This window comes from Leptonychotes weddellii, chromosome 2, assembly GCF_054177405.1.
Source record: "Leptonychotes weddellii isolate Sample4059 chromosome 2, ASM5417740v2, whole genome shotgun sequence".
Lineage (NCBI taxonomy): Eukaryota > Metazoa > Chordata > Mammalia > Carnivora > Phocidae > Leptonychotes > Leptonychotes weddellii.
In genome coordinates, this window is record NC_138370.1 from 167414481 (window position 1) to 167433245 (window position 18765).

The 18765-nt window shown below is 40.3% G+C and overlaps 1 protein-coding gene across 11 annotated transcripts in view; it reads left to right on the forward strand.

Moving 5' to 3' along the window:
• LDB2 (LIM domain binding 2) overlaps window positions 1-18765 on the forward strand; it is a 376618-nt gene that overhangs the window by 287314 nt on the left and 70539 nt on the right. For all 11 annotated transcript variants that reach the window (XM_031039207.2, XM_081812577.1, XM_031039210.2 and 8 more), the window contains exons 3-5: window positions 4664-4836; window positions 11997-12119; window positions 14766-14849. In XM_031039207.2, coding sequence (XP_030895067.1) covers window positions 4664-4836; window positions 11997-12119; window positions 14766-14849 — 380 coding nt within the window. The remainder of the gene's footprint in view (window positions 1-4663; window positions 4837-11996; window positions 12120-14765; window positions 14850-18765) is intronic.

Below are 18765 nucleotides of genomic sequence, written 5' to 3' on the forward strand. Positions count from 1 at the left end.
AACAACAACAAAAACCTCCCAAGGAACTAGAATTCAGAGCTTAATATCTAAATTAGCTATGAGTAAATTTTTAGCTATCTCTAAATGTTTACCTACAATGTAGAGTATTATTTAGACATTCTTTATACACATTTCAGGTTCCTGAATAATTTAATCTGTCATTTTCTTGTCTTTCATAAGTATATAGATAAATAATATATGTTGTTTTAAACTTCCCTGTATTTCACTCACAGAAAATCTTCTTGTGCTATCATGCTCACCATACTTCTCCTTCCCAACTTTTGGAACTTTACCTAAATGTGTAAGAAAAATGGAATTTCTTCTATAATCTACTATAGTCTTAATCTCTATTCAAGAATATTTGAAGACATTATCCTTTCCATGGGAACACAATGTAGATTTAGGTATATCAATATTTAAATTATTTTTAATTCCAAGGATTAAAGTATAAATGTAAAGTATAAGTATAGCATATGAATATGACAGTATAAAATCTGAATAGATTCAGAATTGGTGTGCCTGATGAGTTAGGGGACAACCATATCTAACTCTGAAGTATTCACTGATTTAAAGTCATGTCTATTAGGCTGTGCAGTGCGGTTGCATGATTTACTAAATTAAAAGGACATTTTAATCTTCTCAGTGCTTCAAAAATAATAATATTGTACATTGAAATCAGGATTCAGAAGAAACTAGCAAAGAGTTCAAACTCTCAAATTCATTTTTTTAATCTATTATCACATTTTATTTAGATGCTTACATATTTGTTAACTCTCTTGTTAGAACTGAGTGAAAGACAGGGACAAAATCTATTTTTCTGTTTCCAGCACCTACCAAGGAGCTTTACGCTTACTCTGGGCTCAGTGAATGTTTATAGAAGAAATCAATGAATGAGTTATACAGTGATTTCCCCAAGCACATGTGATTTTTTTTTTCTGGTTATTTGTCCCCTTCACTGCACATTATCTATATATTGCTTGTCGTGTGTGTGTTATATTTTGTATATTCTCCCTTGTAGAACAAAAACTCTTTGGCAAAGATAGCCTCTGTGGAATAATGGCGCCCAAAGATGTCCAGTCCTAATCCTTGGCACCTGTGAATATGTTACCTTGTGATGGTAGATTATCCTGGATTATTTGGGTGGGTCCAATGCAATCACAAGGGTCCTAAAAAGTGGAAGGGGGAGGCAGACAAGGAAGACTCCAACCACTATTGCTGGTGGATGATGTAGGAAGGGGACATAGCCAAGGAAAGCAGCCAGCCTCTAGATCCTGGAAAAAGCAAGAAAACAGATTCTCCCCTAGAGCCTTTAGAAAGGAACACAGCCCTACTGACACCTTGATTTTAGCTCAGCAAGACCCATGTCAGATTGTCAGGAACTATGAGATAATCAATAAGGAGAGTTTAAGCCATTAAGTTTGTAGTAATTTGTAACAGCAGGAATAGAAGACAAATACAGTCTCGGACACACCTTTTGTACCCCCTTCAGCTACTGACACAGGATGTTGCACAAAAAGACTCACCTATCTCTTATGGTTAATTTTTCTCATCACTTCCTTTATCTTTTACATTAGCGTTTGTTACCCCATTCCATGCTGGAGTGGGACAGCATTAATCAAGATTCGTCTGTTTGCAAATGACAGAAAGCTAACACAAACTCACTTAAGCAAAAGAAGCAGGAGGTACACATCTCACAGAAGTGGGACCTCCAAGGGATGGAACTGGGTTTCAGTCCCAACTATAATGAGGTCCCAAATCAGTCCACAAAGACTTTCTGTCTCTCTAATCTGCTTTCCTCTCTACACAAGCTTCTGTGTTTCTATAATTCACATTTTTAGTGGCAAGACTGCCCTCTTTGTCTTTCAGGAAGGGATTCTAATTTGCCCATCTTTGTAGCTTAGGAGGTTGAAAGGTGCTGTGATTATCCATTGTTACATTAAAAACGTATTGGCTAAAAGTACAAACATTTATTTTATTTACTTGAGGTTCTGCAATTTGGGCAAAGCTATGGGGGACAGCTCATACCCACTTCACGTGACACCAGCCTGAGGCAGCTAATTGGAACTCAAGAATTCGCTTCCAAGATGGCCTCACTCACTCAAGTTGGTGCTGGCTGTTTGCTGTTTGCTCAACTGGGGTTGTCAGCTGGAAGACTCAGTTCTTCATGTGACTGCTCCAAATGGTTGGGCTTCTCACGGTACAGCAGTCTTAGAGTAGTTGAACTTTGTACATAGCCACTGACTTCCCACCCGAGTGCAAGGTAGAAGCTTCTCTAGGCCTTTTTAAGATTTAGCCCAATACTGACCCAAAGTCACTTGTGCCGCATTCTTTTGATTGAAGCAGATCACGGAGCCCAGTTCAGATTCGAGGAGAGGAGACTACACCCACAAAGATATGAATGCCATTGCCATGGTTCACTGGGCCACCAGTAGCAGTCTACCACAGTGGGTAATGGAGCTTTGTGAGTGACTGTCCACACAAGACCATGGGGGAAATAAATTGTAAGGGCTATCCCACAAAGAAAAGGGGCTGAACACAAACCTCAGGTATCCTTAACAATCAGTTTCAAGAGTGCTCGAAAATACTAAATAAAGCAAAACTGCATTTCCCTCTAAGTATATTTACTATATAGTTTGTACAATTTCTGGAGTTGGAGACGTAATTAAAAATTGAGGTTTAAAGTTAAGAAGTTGCAACTTTTTTTCCTATTCAATTTTTTTATTCTGTGAATGAAAATGATGGTAATATATACTAGATACTACCACAAAGGAATTAAATGGTGCAAGATTCATGATGAATAAACTATAATGTGGCTAATCCAGTGGTGTTTATTTACAGTAACCTTTTTAATGTGACAATTCCTTGGAGATTGTAGTGAAATATTTTCACCCTACACCTACATTTTTATGGTTTGTATTTATTCTCCACAGTACAAATCCCAAAATGTCAAATTACTAGAGCTGTTTTATGGAAATTAGTTTTAGGTTAGACTATTTGAAATGCATTAAATTAATTTTATCTGTTTAGCAAAGTACAATAAGGTTTTTCGCATTAACAAAATTTTCTTTATAATATCGGCTGTGTGTGTAGGTTTAAAGACATGGTGGACTCAAAACACTCTTGTTTGAATATTATATTTAGCAAATGAACATGCGCTGTTGGGGATTAAGCAGTATTTGGAAAATGTATGTGTAAGGATTATTTAGAATGGAATTGCCAAAAATCCTGGAATATTTAATACACACTTGTTGATTGATTTTACTGCAATAAATACGAAGCAATAACAACTATATAAATTATTCAGAGACTAGTCATCCACAGCAGGATTCTTTAGAGATTACCTCAGAAACAGTTTGGCAGGATATTCTTTTTACAGTTTTTTTTTTTTTTCCCCAAGTCCATGTACAAAAGAGATATAGATCCATATGGAATGGATTAACATTGATTCTTTTAAAATGAAATTAAACATTTTAAAACATTCAAGTAAAGATTGTATGATCTTTCATACTAAAGCTCTCCTTGGTAATTTATTTATCTTAAATATTATTTTTGTCTTTCAGGAGGCATTATATAGCGAATGTAAGAGATTTATTAAAAACCTTGGATCGCTTGAGAGTGCTTTAGTACTTTGCCTCAAAATCTGCACATAGGCAAAATTCCTGATATTATGAGTTGGGATTTTCAGTTTAAGAAGATTTAAAATCTCTGCTAAAGCAAGGGCTTGTTAGGTGTTTCTAAGCATCATATATCAGAGAAACCCAGCTACTTACCAATCATTCAAACTAAAATGGGGCAGGACAGGTCACATGGAATCAAAGAGACCAATTTAGACCAAGTGGGGAAGGTGTCAAGTTCTCTTAAAATTGGTCTTTTGTTCTAGAAAGATATCCAGCTCCAGAAGCAGATAGAATAATCAGTATTTACATAGGTATGGACCTCTTTGTATATGCAGATCCAGATCACTTTTTAAAGATTCTCAATCATTAAAGCAGTTGGAGACATAATGTTGAAAAGAGTAAATGTTTGCATATTTGGAGTTAGAGACCCCAATTATCTACCTATGAGTCATGTGACTTTGATACAGTCCTAATGACCTTTTTTTTTTTTTTTTTGCATAATAATCCTTTTGGTTTCCAGTTCCCCACTATCTTGAGGTTGTTCTGAAGATCCAATGAAAGAATGCCAAAATACTTTACACATTGCAAAGCATTACATTATTAAAATTTACATTATGACTACTGTTACTAATAAAACATGACTGGATGACTGACCTATAAACAATTCACTGAAAAATCCAAGTCTATTGGATGTGTTTTATTTTTTAAAAAATATGTTCATTTAAAGGATAGTCACGAGATCTAAAGTAGTCAATGCTTTTGTTCCCGTTATTTTTGAAGTACTAACCCTTACATTATTGACTTTCAATGAACACAAAATCTGGAGAGATGAATGTACAAATTTTTGCTGAACAGTTGGGGATTATATTTCACTAACTGCAACCCAGAAGGGTCATGGCTGTTTATAAAAGAAAGAAATTTGCCTCCTGGTATGATTGGTTTCTTGAGATGATTTGTATCCAGCTGGAGGTCTGGCAATGGTGTGGGGTGCGTGGGGCCATTGGATATTTTTGTTAATGGTTTATTTCTCTGTGTTTCTCTCCCAGCTATCGGCAGGACCCTTATCCCTCGCTACTTTAGCACTGTGTTTGAAGGAGGGGTGACCGACCTGTATTACATCCTCAAACACTCGAAAGAGTCATACCACAATTCATCCATCACAGTGGACTGTGACCAGTGTGCTATGGTCACCCAGCATGGGAAGCCCATGTTTACCAAGGTACAGGACATACTCAGCAATTTGGCTTGTTCTTCTGTGGGTGTATTGAAGGATAATAATTATGCTTTTCTTCAAGAACTTTGAGCTGATTTCTCACATCTCAGACACTCTCAGCACTATGAGATAGTCTCTTTTGTTTGTGATATGGCTAGACTCTTGGTGAACACTGTTCTTAGATGTGTGCAAATGATACAGAGCAAATATGATAGAGCCTCAAAACTAAGAGAGACAGTTTTGGCTGCCTGTTAAGCTCAGGTTGCTAAATTAGAATCTTGATTGTTAAAGAATCTTCTATAGCTAAAAGAACATTCTCCCATTGTTGTGTGGTCAGTATTTGTGTTTTGTTTGTAAAATTAAATACTTTTTAAAGCTAAATTCAAATGTTAACAAACGGGAAAAAAGCAACTAACTACAACTCAACTAGTTGTAACCTTTAAGGAACATAAAAACATAAAAATATAAATGAAACTAAGGAATTCAGAGTTTAAAGTTTGTTTCCCCAAATTCTGAGAAGTTCTGTGGTTGGTCAGTCAGCAAGTGAGGACAGTAGAGCCAAAAGTTGGTTGTGAGAAAATGAGAAACACAGGGGAGGGTAGTGGGTGGAGGACCGGGTAACACAATCTTTGAGGCACAATTCAAAGCTCTATGAAGGATGTGAAGTGAAAGAGAATGTCTTCTATAAGTTCTACACCTATGACCCTTCCCATCCACAGACAACTGACATGTGGAATATTCCCTCTGTGCAAAGACCTTTCTGGAACACTACAGACAATCCCTTTATGTCCTCTCCCAAGTAGCAAAATTAGTAAGAACAAATATTTAGCCAGAGAATCTGACAAACAGAAGTTTATTTTCATGAACACTAGTTATTGCATTTTGACGAAGACTCAGTGTGAAACTAATCTGTAATATTAATGACAGCAGCTATCTCTTTTAGTTGAAAACACATATGACAATCCCCTCTTTATAGTTGAGAAGTTGAATTTCAGGGTTAATTGCAAAAGCCCAAATTACAAGACTAAGATGTGTTTGTTACTTGTGCACGGTTTTCCCAAAAGAATAAAAGTAAAATGTTTATCATTTAAAGTATTCACTGATCTTGTTGGTGCAGCTTCATCTTCCCAGTTGCTCACGGTGATGTAAAAAACCAAGGGCAAAGGAAATGGTGATAAAATGCAAAAGCAAATCATCAAATGTCATTGATTTCGTGGTATCTTGATTTTGTCAATAGACATTTTAAATGTGGGGCAGAAGTTGGGTTTTTCTCTTTCTTCCTTTTTAACAGTTGAACAGAAAGGAAAGTTGCCAATCAGGGACAGAGAATATTTATTCCCACTGTATGCAGAAGTCCGTGCTGGGAAGAGATTTTAGTTACATGGAAAGGAATGATGACCTGGATGACAGTTTAATCTGCCCATGTCTCACTCACTTCATTTTGGAGATGTAAAATATTTACATAATCTTGTATCTCAGATGGATAACACAGCCTATTTCAAATGTTAGGAAGTCAGAGCCCCACAGAGAAAAGCTTTCTCAGCTAGCTCATTATTGTTTTTTTGTTTTGTTTTGTTTTGTTTTTGTCTAGGTTTAGCATTATGTTTAGGTAATCAAGAAAAACATGCCAATTCCTTATGCTTTAAGGGAAAAAAGAAATCCATGGAAATTAAGTAAAATGGCTGTAATGAAGAAGCTACTTCCAAAGCCTATAGCCATGAAAATAAAAATGCATTCTGTGGCATCCCTTTTATAAAACATAAAATATTTTATGTAATCACAGTAATATAATATTTTATAATAAATTTTATAATAAATAATTTTAAGATAACGTGTAATATTTTATATACATGTAAAATATATACTAAAAGGTAGTCCTTTATATTTTCTCAATTTCTTTCATTCCAGGACAAAGCTTTTTCATAAATGAGCATAGTCAGCTGCTCTGGAGGTAAAATGCTGTATATTCAGGACGGGTTTTAAATTTTTAAAAAATCTCATTCTTCTGATGAATCGATAAAGTGCCTTTTTTCATTCAAATCAAGAAGTGAGGGTTTCCCTCTGTTTCAATTTTTCCTCACCCAGGAATGCTTCCCTCTCAGATGGCCACAGGGAAGACCAGAGCAGCCTCCTCCTGAACTCAGCTCTTTCAGCCCCAAACATCAATTATTCAGGTCACCTCTCACTCTACTCTATGGCAATACATTTCCCAACTCTCATAATGAATATTTCCATACTGTGATGAAAAATATCACTTTCTGGGAAATGCAGCCTAGCTATGTGGACTTAGTGCAGATGCTAATTATGCACATTTATTTTTAGAAAATTCTAAAGCGTTCATTTTTTTCTTTTTACTTTTTTTTCTTTTTTCCCCCTCCTTCGTGATTATTATACTACCCAAAGAATCCTTCCAATTTTTCTTTTGTTCTTATATTAATTAAAAATAACCCATCTTCGTGTAATAAAATAATGTATTTAGTATAAAACATTGAGCTAATGACCTTTCAGTATCACAAAGAGAAATATAGTCTGGAATCTGCTGCTTCATTTTTAAAGGGGAGCCCGCTGAACATGGAACTACTTGAGCACATTTTGTACTGGCATATCACATTGTTCTAATTTAGACTATCAATACACTCTAATTCCCCAAATAGCATTTGACCCAGTGGTTCTGAGTTTCTTTTATGAAAATTTGGTCAACTGGTGAATCAAAAATCAGTCGCAGTCCTAATCAACAGTAATATTTAATATTCCTCAGGAGTATAGTGCACATTTTGCAATTTCCTGATCCTAGGAACATTATAGATTATGGATAAATACGTAATTAGAGTTTTAAAACACACATTATGAAGCCTTTCTTTTCTGTATTCAATTTCGAATCAAATTGAAAACAAGGCTTAATAATCTGGAGAGCAATCACCAAGGTTTTCAGAATCAAAGACCCTTGAATTATATTTGAGGGTGTGAATACTGGCAGATGCTGAGAGGAGCCCTCTCTGGGGTACACATCGGGCTACTTTTTTTTTTAGATTTTGCAAACTAATAGTAATAGTTACAGCCGTTACCAAACACCCTTATCACTCTGCAAACATGGCTTTATGTTTTCTCTGATCTTGATTATTTATTATGCAATCATTTATTACTATAGAAAGTACCCTGGAAGTGCCCCAGCCACTTTCCCTATTTGAATACTTATTCATGTCTTTGACATCATTCCTATCTTAGCCTGTCTACAACATTATAGTCCAGGTTTTATTCATTTCTACCCTTATCCCAACTCCAGTCAAATTAGTATAATATCAATGATCATATTGCTCTAATATACGTATCCATATGCATTTACATATGCAGTATCTCCACATAAAATACGATGAGCTTTATGCCATTGTTAATTTGAAAGCGGTATTTCATGCATAAAGACCAAGAAAACTAAGTAAACACTTCTACCTAAAAAGCACATTTTCTTTCCTAACAGCTCTATGAAAATCATTTGTATTATACAACGGCATGGTCAACATTGCTTTACAATTAGTCAAAGAAAGAAAAGGGTTAAAAAGCTACCGGTTAGTTTGAGAAATGTTCTTTTTTAGTTCTCTTGTTCCTGGCCTAGTCTCAAGCTAGCACGTGATCCGCTGAATGCCTGCCAGCCTCTTTCTTGTTGATCCTCCGGAGACCATCTGTGCTGGGGGCATTGATTAGAGTGTGTCTGCTGGGATTACATCTTTTCTGTTGCCATGCCAACTAATCAGCTGATTTTGGTTACCACAGAAACAAAATGTCAGAGCTCACAGTACGGTAACATGAATTCAGCACAACAGAAAATGTTTTCTTAATTGGGGACCGTTTTGATTTTGGATTCCAAGTGAAAGGCAGCTTTAAAAAAAAAAGGCCAACTTTAGATAAAAGCTACATTAATTGTATTGATTAAGAGGAATACACAGAATTTTTCTGAAAAGAGAAAATATTAATTCCCCTTTATAAGCTATGTCTGTTTTTTACCATTTCCAGACAAGGAGTATATATATATTTTTTCTTAGGCCCTTCTATTCCATTTGCTGATTGTCGCATGTAAAATAAATCACAAAGCCTTCACTTTCCTTTAACTTCCGTGATGGGAGCAGGACGCAGGGAGGCCAAATAGGGCTTGGGAGAAGGCCATGGGTAAAACTACCTGGGGCGGGGGGAGACCAAGAGTGACCAAATTCTCCTCCATTCTTCCATTCAAGGAAGTCATTTAATTTTCCTTAAAACACCCAACACAGTCAGCTTGGATTCAATTTTAAGGATTCCTCTCTTGCACGTGATATGCTCTGGATATTTCTTGGTTTGAGCTGACAAGGGAGAAGCCCAGGGCTTGTTGCAGTTTTCCCTTTTGTAGGCCCATGACAGTTTGAAGGCAAGAAGGGTCCTTAACTGGTTTGCTCTGTCATGGTAAACAGAGAATACAATTTAACTTGACCTTACAGATCCTCCAGCTGAGTAACTCATCAGAAGGATTCCATCTATGCCTTCTCATTACGAGATTCTATTCCAGTAGAAGTAAACCAGAACCTCTATCTGCCCTGGGTTTGTGGTTCATAAACACAAAACAAATAGATTACATAAGAAAAAAGCATGACATTTAACTGGGCTAATATTTGTTTAAACATCTAATAATCCCCCTTCTTTAAAAAAAAGGATTATAGCATCCAAATATCCCTGTCCTCTACTGTCAAGACATTTCAACTGTCCCTGACTGACTGCAGTCACCTCCCTTTTGTGAAAGCTTTCACGGCAGGTGGCTTCTGTCATGCTAACACCCCGGGGGGTGGGGGGGATTGTGTGGCTTAATCTCCATGTAACCCTTTTGAAAACCTTGGTGAATTAATTCCAATGCTAAGGATGTTCTAGAAGAGTGGTTTGAGGACAACAAAAGTCTTCCCCCATTTCTGAGTGCACAACGCTCATGGCTAATGTGCCAGAGAGGAAGCTCTGAAGACCACTCAGTTGAGGAGGTTTGGGGCAAGGTGTCTAAATGCTTAAAATTACCCATGGATTCTGCTAGTGGGGTCTGAGCTGAAGGTCTTCACCCAGATTATCAATAATTATCCTATGGTGCTTCTGAGACCTGTGAAAAAAAGAAAATTGTGGACGTCAATAGCATCTCTCTTAAGTAGTGTGCTGGCAACACATGTTACTCACACTCCTTGTACTGGTATTTGGCTTGTTTAAAGAAGATATTACCGGAGCACTTGGGTGGCTCAGGCAGTTAAGCATCTGACTCTTGATTTCAGCTGTCATGATCTCAGGGTCTTGCGATCGAGCCCCCCATTGGGCTCCATGCTGGGCGTGGAGCCTGCTTAAGATTCTCTCCCCTTCTCCTTCCCTGCCCCCCCTCCCCACTGGCACATTTCTCTCTCTCCAAAAAAAAAAAATTTAAAAAAAGAAAAAATAATAAAGAAAATACTACCTTAAATTAAATAGAAAGCATCTAACCCAGTGCCTGGGACATAGTTGGAACTCAATAAATGGTGGCCTTCCGTATCAAATTCCCAAAGAGAGAAATGGTTATTAATACCTCATAAAAGGTTGAAATCAATTGCTAATTATCTTCATGGACTATAGTTTCAGAAATGAGCATACCCCCTATTGAGTCAATTGTTATTTATGATTTTTAAAACTTGTGTAGTGCATTGATTTCCAAAACTGTGTATATTTGTTTTTAGCATAGGAAATCTTTCTCCAAAAAGGCTTGATCAGAAGTGCAATATATCGAAAGGATGAAATTGAAGCTGCTCTGGTCGAATTGAGAAAATGGGTGGAGATCACATGGTCTAGATGGAGGCTGAACTCTTCCCAGCAGAGCCCCTGAGACACCTCCCTGGGTCCCTAGGTCCCAGAGAGCACATTATGACAACCACTAGTCTGGGGTTCTTTGTTCTTTAGTTGCATTCCTTTTATCTTTATAGCTATCATTTACTGCCATCCTACTGTGTGCCACGTACAATACCAGGCAATCTCCACACACACACATTATCACTCATATATTTCCCCAGCAACCCTACGTAAGGTTAGTATTATCCTCATTTTACAGATGAGGAAACTGGAACCTAGGGAATTTATCTGGTTTTCTCAAAGTTCCAAAATAAGTGAAAAGTCGAGTTAAGATGGGCATCTAGTACTTTCTGATGTCAAGGTCTCTGTCTACTCTAAAGCAAAGATGAACGGAATAATTAGTTGTAACTATTTAAACTGGACCCATGTGCCACCACTACTTGTTATTTTTTAGTTGAAATAGGATCGGTGGTGCCCGATTGCCTAGCATTTTCTCCCATTTCAAAGTCATTAATGGTGGAATAAAATAGGTAAATTAAATAGGAACTATATGCTAAAAATGATCTGAATATCAAAAGAAGAAATGATCACCCTGTCAAAGAAGAGAGCCTCACAAATTCTATGTTTCATTAATAATACATATTTTTCTTAGAAAGATACCGCCCCTTCCCCCAAAGCCTGGCCTTTTATGCAAGCAGAATTTGTAACTGCCGATAGGATGTGATTGAAGGAAGACACTCTAAGAATGCCTCTATTTTCCACATGCCAATAACTGATCCCGACGGTGTTGGGTTACACATTGTCCCCCTGGAATTTGTCCCTGAAAATGAAAACTTCCTCTGGTTGGGTAACCTTGTAGTAAGTCACACTTAAGCATGAATTATTTTATTAGGTACTTTCTCCCAGAGTAGGACAACCACAATTAGAACCAGATTTCATGCGCTGATGGTAGAAGAATGATGAAAACAGAGATAAGAGGAGGTGAGAGAGTATGATTTTTGCAGGGACACGCCATATGCCAGGAGCTTTTGACATAATACTGCAATAATATAGGTTTTGTTCCCATATTTGCAAATGAAGAAACAGAGGCTCATGGAGTTTTGGCAGCAACCAATCAAGTTACTAGTAGCTCATGGCCAGTAAGCAGCTGTGCTGTCTTTTGAACCCACGGATTCTGGAGCTCATGCTTGTCTCAGTGTGCTGTGCAAAAGCACTCGTGTCACATCCTTGCCAAGATCCAGCGCTGCCCAAGGACAGTCAGGGAGACCATGCTGAGCAGCCGACGTGTGAGTTACAAAAATGTGGCATTCACAAAGTGCAAGGCAAATGAGTGTGTTGTTTGTCGCTTCTAGGTATGTACAGAAGGCAGACTGATCTTGGAGTTCACCTTTGATGATCTCATGAGAATAAAAACATGGCACTTTACCATTAGACAATACAGAGAGTTAGTCCCAAGGAGCATTCTAGCCATGCATGTAAGTAATTTCAGCACTATTTTACTCTTTCCTCCCTTCCCCCCCATCCCATTTACTCAAGGAGGAAAAGTCCAGTTCTCTCTGTGTGAAAGAACACCAGCAGTCTTCACGTGTTGGGTAATGAACTCTCAATTTTGAGTTTTCCCCTCAACCATTTTATTCAATAGGCCCTTTTTTCCCCTTCTTTGTTTCTGAGTTTGGTGCATTGTGAGATTTTTTTTTTTTTTTTGATATTTTATTATTTTAAACTCCAAACTGAGGTTACCTCAATAAACAGTTTGTACTTTTCTTAAATTCCACTGAGTCATTATAAAGTACTGCTCTGCCTGGGCTATTAACTGGGGAGGGAAATAAAACAAGAAGTAAGGAAAACAGTGTCCAGTTTTGATTAGAACCATCTGATAAGATGTGGGGCTCACGTACCTCAGATCTGTGTCTATATCATTCCTAACCATGGTGTTGGAATGAAGCGGGCGATTTGGGGTTCACTCTGTTTCACTTGACCATAAATCACATCACATTTACTGAGCACCAACTAGGTGCACAGCCAGATTCGATGCCAATCTGGAGATACGTTTTAGAGGTAAGACTTGGTAGGAGCTAGCTGAGTGCAGTCCCCGAAGAAGGCGTCAAAGGCATTGACTTAAATAAATCCCTCTTCCATAATGCATGATGCAGCAGTTTCTGTGAAAAAGCTTTGGAGCAAAATCAGACTTAATGAGCCTGATTTTTAAGACCCTGTACAATCAAAAGAGAATACAATAAGAGTAGCTAATATTTACTGGGTGTTTGCTATGCCAGGTCTTGTGCTAAGCGTCTGTACACATTCTGTTTAACCCTCCCGGTAACCCAGAGAGTTGCAGGATCATTATCCCTGCTTTAGAAGTGAGAAACCCAAGGTTCGGGCTTGATACATTGCTCCATGTTTCTCAGCCAGCAAGTGGTAAGTCAAGATTTCAACTCTGCTGGTACGGACTCCAAAACCCAGGCTGAGGAGCCATCTGTCTCCTGACTATCCAATTCCAGTCTGTCTCCCCAGGCTTTTGTCCTCGACCCTCTCCTCCCTACCGGTTAACCCAATCTCTCCCCTTCCCATTGACCTTGTACTTCCTGCTGTGGCACCCCACTCCTTTGCTCCAATCTTCCCGCCTATTCACACCCCTAAGTTCTTCTCCACTTTCAAAGCCCAGTTCACATCCTCTGCTCCCTTGAAGCATCCCAGAGTAGCCATTCTTGTGTTCTCAAAAATAGACCAAGAGGCAGCAGAGGGTAGCAGTCGGGAGCCCAGGCCCTGGAATGAGATCACATACGTGTGTATCCCTGTTCCTGTGTGACTTTGGGCAAGTGACATGGCATCTCTGTGCTCCCCAGTTCTTCATCTATAAGATGGGTACAGTAATAGAGTCTGCCTCACTGGACTGGTTTGAGGATTAAGAGTTAATGCGTGTAAAGGACGTAAAAGAGTGCCTGGCACGTAGTAGGTCCTCTTCAAGTAGTGGTGACCGGCTTTCAGCAGCTTTGGCAGCAGTAGCATCCTTCCTTTCGTTTATTATTATCCTGTCCTCTGTCTGCAAAGTTGATGTGTATGATGTTGGCCGCAACCACCTGATGCATATCTGTAGAACCAGCTCTTCCCGGCACGTGAAAGGGCTTCCATAAATACTGGCTCCGTGTCACAGAGGACCCCTTCCCAGAAACTGACATGAGAAGTGACACGCTCAGACTCTTTTCTCTGACTTTCGTATTTTGTTGAAATACACAAAGTCAATTGGTTGCATGACTCTGAGGAAATTTAAGTACAGGAAAGTCTAAATTAAAGTGTTAAGATAACCTAGGTAGTCTCATGACTACAGACATGAAGACAAAAACGATGTTTATTGAGTCTCTCTCTGCTTAACTCCAGTTTGCTTCTGCCAGTTAAGAAAAAAGGAAAGACAAATGGAAAGAAAGAGTGTCAACCAAGAGACTCATCTCACAATGAAATCCAGAAAGAATTTTTATTTTTTTTGTAGCCCACCAGAACATATGGGGTTGCCCATGGAACATTACATCCCTCTTTTAAATGTGGCAGATATTTTGGAAAATGTGATGCTTTTGAGGACATCTATTTCTAACCTTAGCTTAATGGGGAAGAAATTTAGAATTCTTAAATATATATATATACATATATATATATACACACACACACACACACATATAATTTCATAGAAGTGACAAAGTTTTCAGATATAGTCTTGGAAACAAAGGCCAATCCTAAAGCCTGGCTCTACCAAATCCAGAGACCCTGCCTCCTCTGCTGAGTGCCAGAGACTTGGAAGTGTCCTGACAGGACTTCATGACCCTCCTCCTGAAGACATGGGGACCTCTCACAGAGGAAGTAAGGCTGTTTCTCCCAAGGACTAAAAGCATGCCTGACTCATTTTGGTTCTACCTGGCAACAGATCTTGCATCATTGATCCAAACATGTCCTTGAGCCATTATATGCAAGTGTCTTCAAAATGTAAATTAAATTATCTCCAGCAACGTCCCCTCTGAGAAAAACCGACAGTGTTGAGATTGCATTTCTTAGCAACTGTAGCCCAGTCTGAGACTTTCTTGGCACCATCTTGCAGAGATAAAATACATGATTCTCTTTTTCCTATTTAGGCACAAGATCCTCAGGTCCTGGATCAGCTGTCCAAAAACATCACCAGGATGGGACTAACAAATTTCACCCTCAACTACCTCAGGGTAAGACCAATGGGTTGATTACATTTCCTGGTGAATTTGAAAAGTACTTTAGAAGTGTATATGTATCTTGAACCAAGGAGTTAAAATGAGGTAATATAGCACAATATGTGTGTCTTACACCACAGTGTGTATGTGTGTGTGTGTGTGTGTGTGTTCAATGGAGGAGGGGGTTTAATTAACAAAGCAGCAAACCTAGACTTTGTCAAGGTTGAACTTCCTCTCTCTGTTTGTAGGACTCTTGGAATTAATTATGCAAAGGCCAGCAATGTCTGCTCATACAGTGTTTTGGCGCTCTGCCCCTCATGGTTGTCTCAAGTTTCTGATGTACTGTTGTTGGGTTCACTTCCTCTGTGTCTCCACGCAGGGAGTGTCCCTGAGGAGGGTCCCCCGACGTTCAGCCTGTTGGTGGAACCACAGACATTTATTTCTAAGTCTTCTTAGGGACTCTCTGTGTAACATGGAACAGATTTTCTGGGTTGGGTATAAAGTCAGTTTTGATTTTTAAAAATTAGGAGTTAGGCAAAATTCTCTGCCTACATAATAACTATAGCTTCCATATTTGGTCTAAAAGGGAAACATCTGTCACTCCGGTTTGTGGTGTAGAATTGCAGTCGTCATGTTGCAGGTAGAGGATATGGTTTCCTTCATAAAGCAGGAAGCATTGTCCTCCAGATTCCACAAGAAGTCCGTGGCCACGCTCCACATTCCTTTGCCTCTGAGTTGCTGAGTTCCCTCATTGTCACTGTGGGCAGCCACTTCTCCAGCCCCTGCCCCATCACGGAATTTATGCTGTTGTTTCTTGACCCCTAAGCGCTGTGCCGGTTTGTGAATTTTGTTTTGTATTCCCAACCTTCTGTATATGATCGTTTTGCATATGTCGAAATGCTGAAATGCTTTGGCCAGACTTTCTCTTCGGTGAATTAAGAACGACTTGAACAAAGGCTTCCAAGTCACACACTCAACGCCATGTGCCAGCCCTGGGCTAGAGAGTGAAGATTCAAAGACAAAAGTCATGGTACCTGCCATCAAGAAACCCACTCCTATGAGGGCCAGACCCATAGAGAGAACATTATACACAAAATGGTAAATAACCCTGATGGAAGTTTCCAAGTGGAATTATGGGAGTACAAAATGGAGACCTCTCAGAAGAATACCTCAGAGAAGCTTTATGGAGGAGATGATGCCTGACTTGAGTGTGAAAGAATGAATAAAGGTAAAGCCAGGCAGGGGGCAGGAAGGACATTCCCGTTAGAGGGAAAAGAAGGGGCCTGGATTAGGGGATGGAATTCCAGGCAGATGAATGATGCCGGGACATGGAGTGAGAAGGCAGGAGAGGCGGGAGGGAGAGTAACTTAGGAACCAGGTCTTGGAGCAGCTTCCAGGCTGGGCGACCAGGCCAGAAGCCTCTGAAAGGATTACACGTGAGCATGGCAGCGTGCCTCTCCCGGGGAGAGGGAGAAGAGCCATTTTCCATCCAGCCTAGATGCCCTCGGTCTGAATCCAGGCACGGCAAGAGCCGGAGTCGGCTTTGCTCCACACCACCCTACTTTGCCCCAACACCACCACCATTTTGGCAGCCCTGAACCAGGTTGTTCTCCAGTAATGATGCTGTGGTTCCCGCTCCAGGAGGGTGGATGGACAAGCAAGTGCCTCAAGGCAGGGTAGCTGGAGCTAGGTTCTTCCAAACTTCCAGGCTCTGCATTTAGAGCTGTCCCCATGGAACCACTGGTGCAATGGGAGTGGGTAGCAAGGCCTGGGGAAGTGGGGGTCTGTGGCATGCTCTAGCCACAGGAATTCAGAAGGCTGCCCTCCCTTGCTAGCCATTTCATCTTGTCAGAGACCATGAGCAGTTTAGTTTAAACCATCTGAAGACGCCTCTCCTCAGGCAGATAAAGATGTTTCATACTGTGTGTCCTCAGCTGACCCCACATTGGAATCTGGGACTTTGGATTCTGTCCTAGACTTGGTCACTCACCCTCTGGTGAAATCTGGACAGATTCACTATTACATCTTTTAGCTGCATTTAACATAGATGAATAAATGCTAAATTTCCTTCCTCCTCTCTCCCTAGTTTCTCTTATTATCATCAGTAAAATGGTGACTTTCACCTTGGGGTCAACAAGGCCCACCTCGTTCCCACATTCTGCGATTCTCTGATTTTAACCCCCAAAGACTGAGAAGATCATAATTGCCAAGTGGGGGGGTGGGGAAGAAGGGATTAGCACCAACCCCTCTCCCAACAGCAACAGGAGGAAGGGTGTGTGGGTTTGGGCAATATGGAATCCTGTTTCAAAGGCTACCACTTAAATGTAGTGCTTACAGCATGTCCTGACTTCACTAGTTTTCACAATGGTCCATGTGCCCTAGCACGGTTTGTGTGAGAGAGCCGGGCACAGAGAGTTCAAGGAAGTGAACTCAGTCACCCAGCCTTCTACCACTGAGTGGCTGGGCTGGGACTTGAACTCGGGCTGTCTGACTTTAGAATCCATGAGCTTCATGCAGAGCTGCCTTTCTAGTAAGAAGGGAGAGCAATGATAGTGACAGAAATTGGACCGTGTCTCTCCTGCCTTGACAGGGGAGTCAGCATCATCTCTCACTGGGGCCTTAACCACTTTGCCACAAGTAATGACAGCTCCTTCTTTTCACGTGCAGATTAAGTGGGCAATCCATGTAAACGGCTTAGCGCAGGGTCCGCGGACAGAAAGCACCCAGTTAGTGTTCATGGGCATAATTTATTGAGCACCTAGTATGTCCATCATTGTTGTTCATACTGGAACCATGGAGAGCAATACGGCATCTGGCTCTCTTCTCTCGCTCTGGGTCCGCCTAACACTCCTTTACTTCCTCTGCTCGTGCATCCTGGCTCAGCAGCTACTTGTCCTTCCTGCCTCCATTCTTCCCTTTGTTCACTCCCTCCATCACTTTTTTCTCTGTTGACTGGTTCAGGACTCTTTCATTGAGCCCACTCTGTCTTCCTGGCCTTGTGCCAGGTGCTGGGCCTTTATCGTGGAGAAGATGTGGCCCCTTCCAGGGCTGGGGGAGGCCAGCGGAGTGTGGTCGGCCACAGTTCCAGCGAGCTGTGCTGACAAGGAAGGGCCTACAGGGCTCCTGGGAGTCTGCGGAGGGGTCCTCTGGTGTCCAGATAGAAGCCACCCCTCCCAGCAATAACTCAAGGCGGTTGTGAGCCACTTGGCAGGTGAAAGCTGAGCAGAACCTCACACTCAGTTCCCATAACCACGCACATGGGCATTTCCATGATGAGGCCTGGCCTGGTTAGTGGTTACTAACCACCGAAGATTTTTTTGGATTAGAATTGGGATCAAAGATTTCATTAGTGCTCTTACCATCTGATATTCGTAAGACAGCTGAGCAATCACCCAGTGCATTCATTTATAAAACTGCTTTAAAACCTGGAGCTCCCCTATCCTTCTGAGGCGCCAGGCCTTTGCCTCCAGCCTCAGGGGCTTATCTGAGGTATTATTTATTTATTTATTTATTTATTTATTTATTTTTAAAATTTTATTACGTTATGTTAGCCACCATACAATACATCGTTGGTTTTTGATGTGGTTATCCACGATCCATTGTTTTCGTATAACACCCAGTGCTCCATGCAGTACGTGCCCTCCTTAATACCCATCACCGGGCTAACCAATCCCCCCTCCCCCCTCCCCTCTAAAACCTTGTTTGTTTCTCAGAGTCCGTAGTCTCTCATGGTTCATCTCTCCCTCCAATTCCCACCCCCATTTTTCCCTTCCTTCTCCTAATGTCCTCCATGCTATTCCTTATGTTCCACAAATAAGTGAAACCATATGATAATTGACTTTCTCTGCTTGACTTATTTCACTTAGCATAATCTCCTCCAGTCCCATCCATATTGATGTAAAAGTTGGGTATTCATCTTTTCTGATGGCTG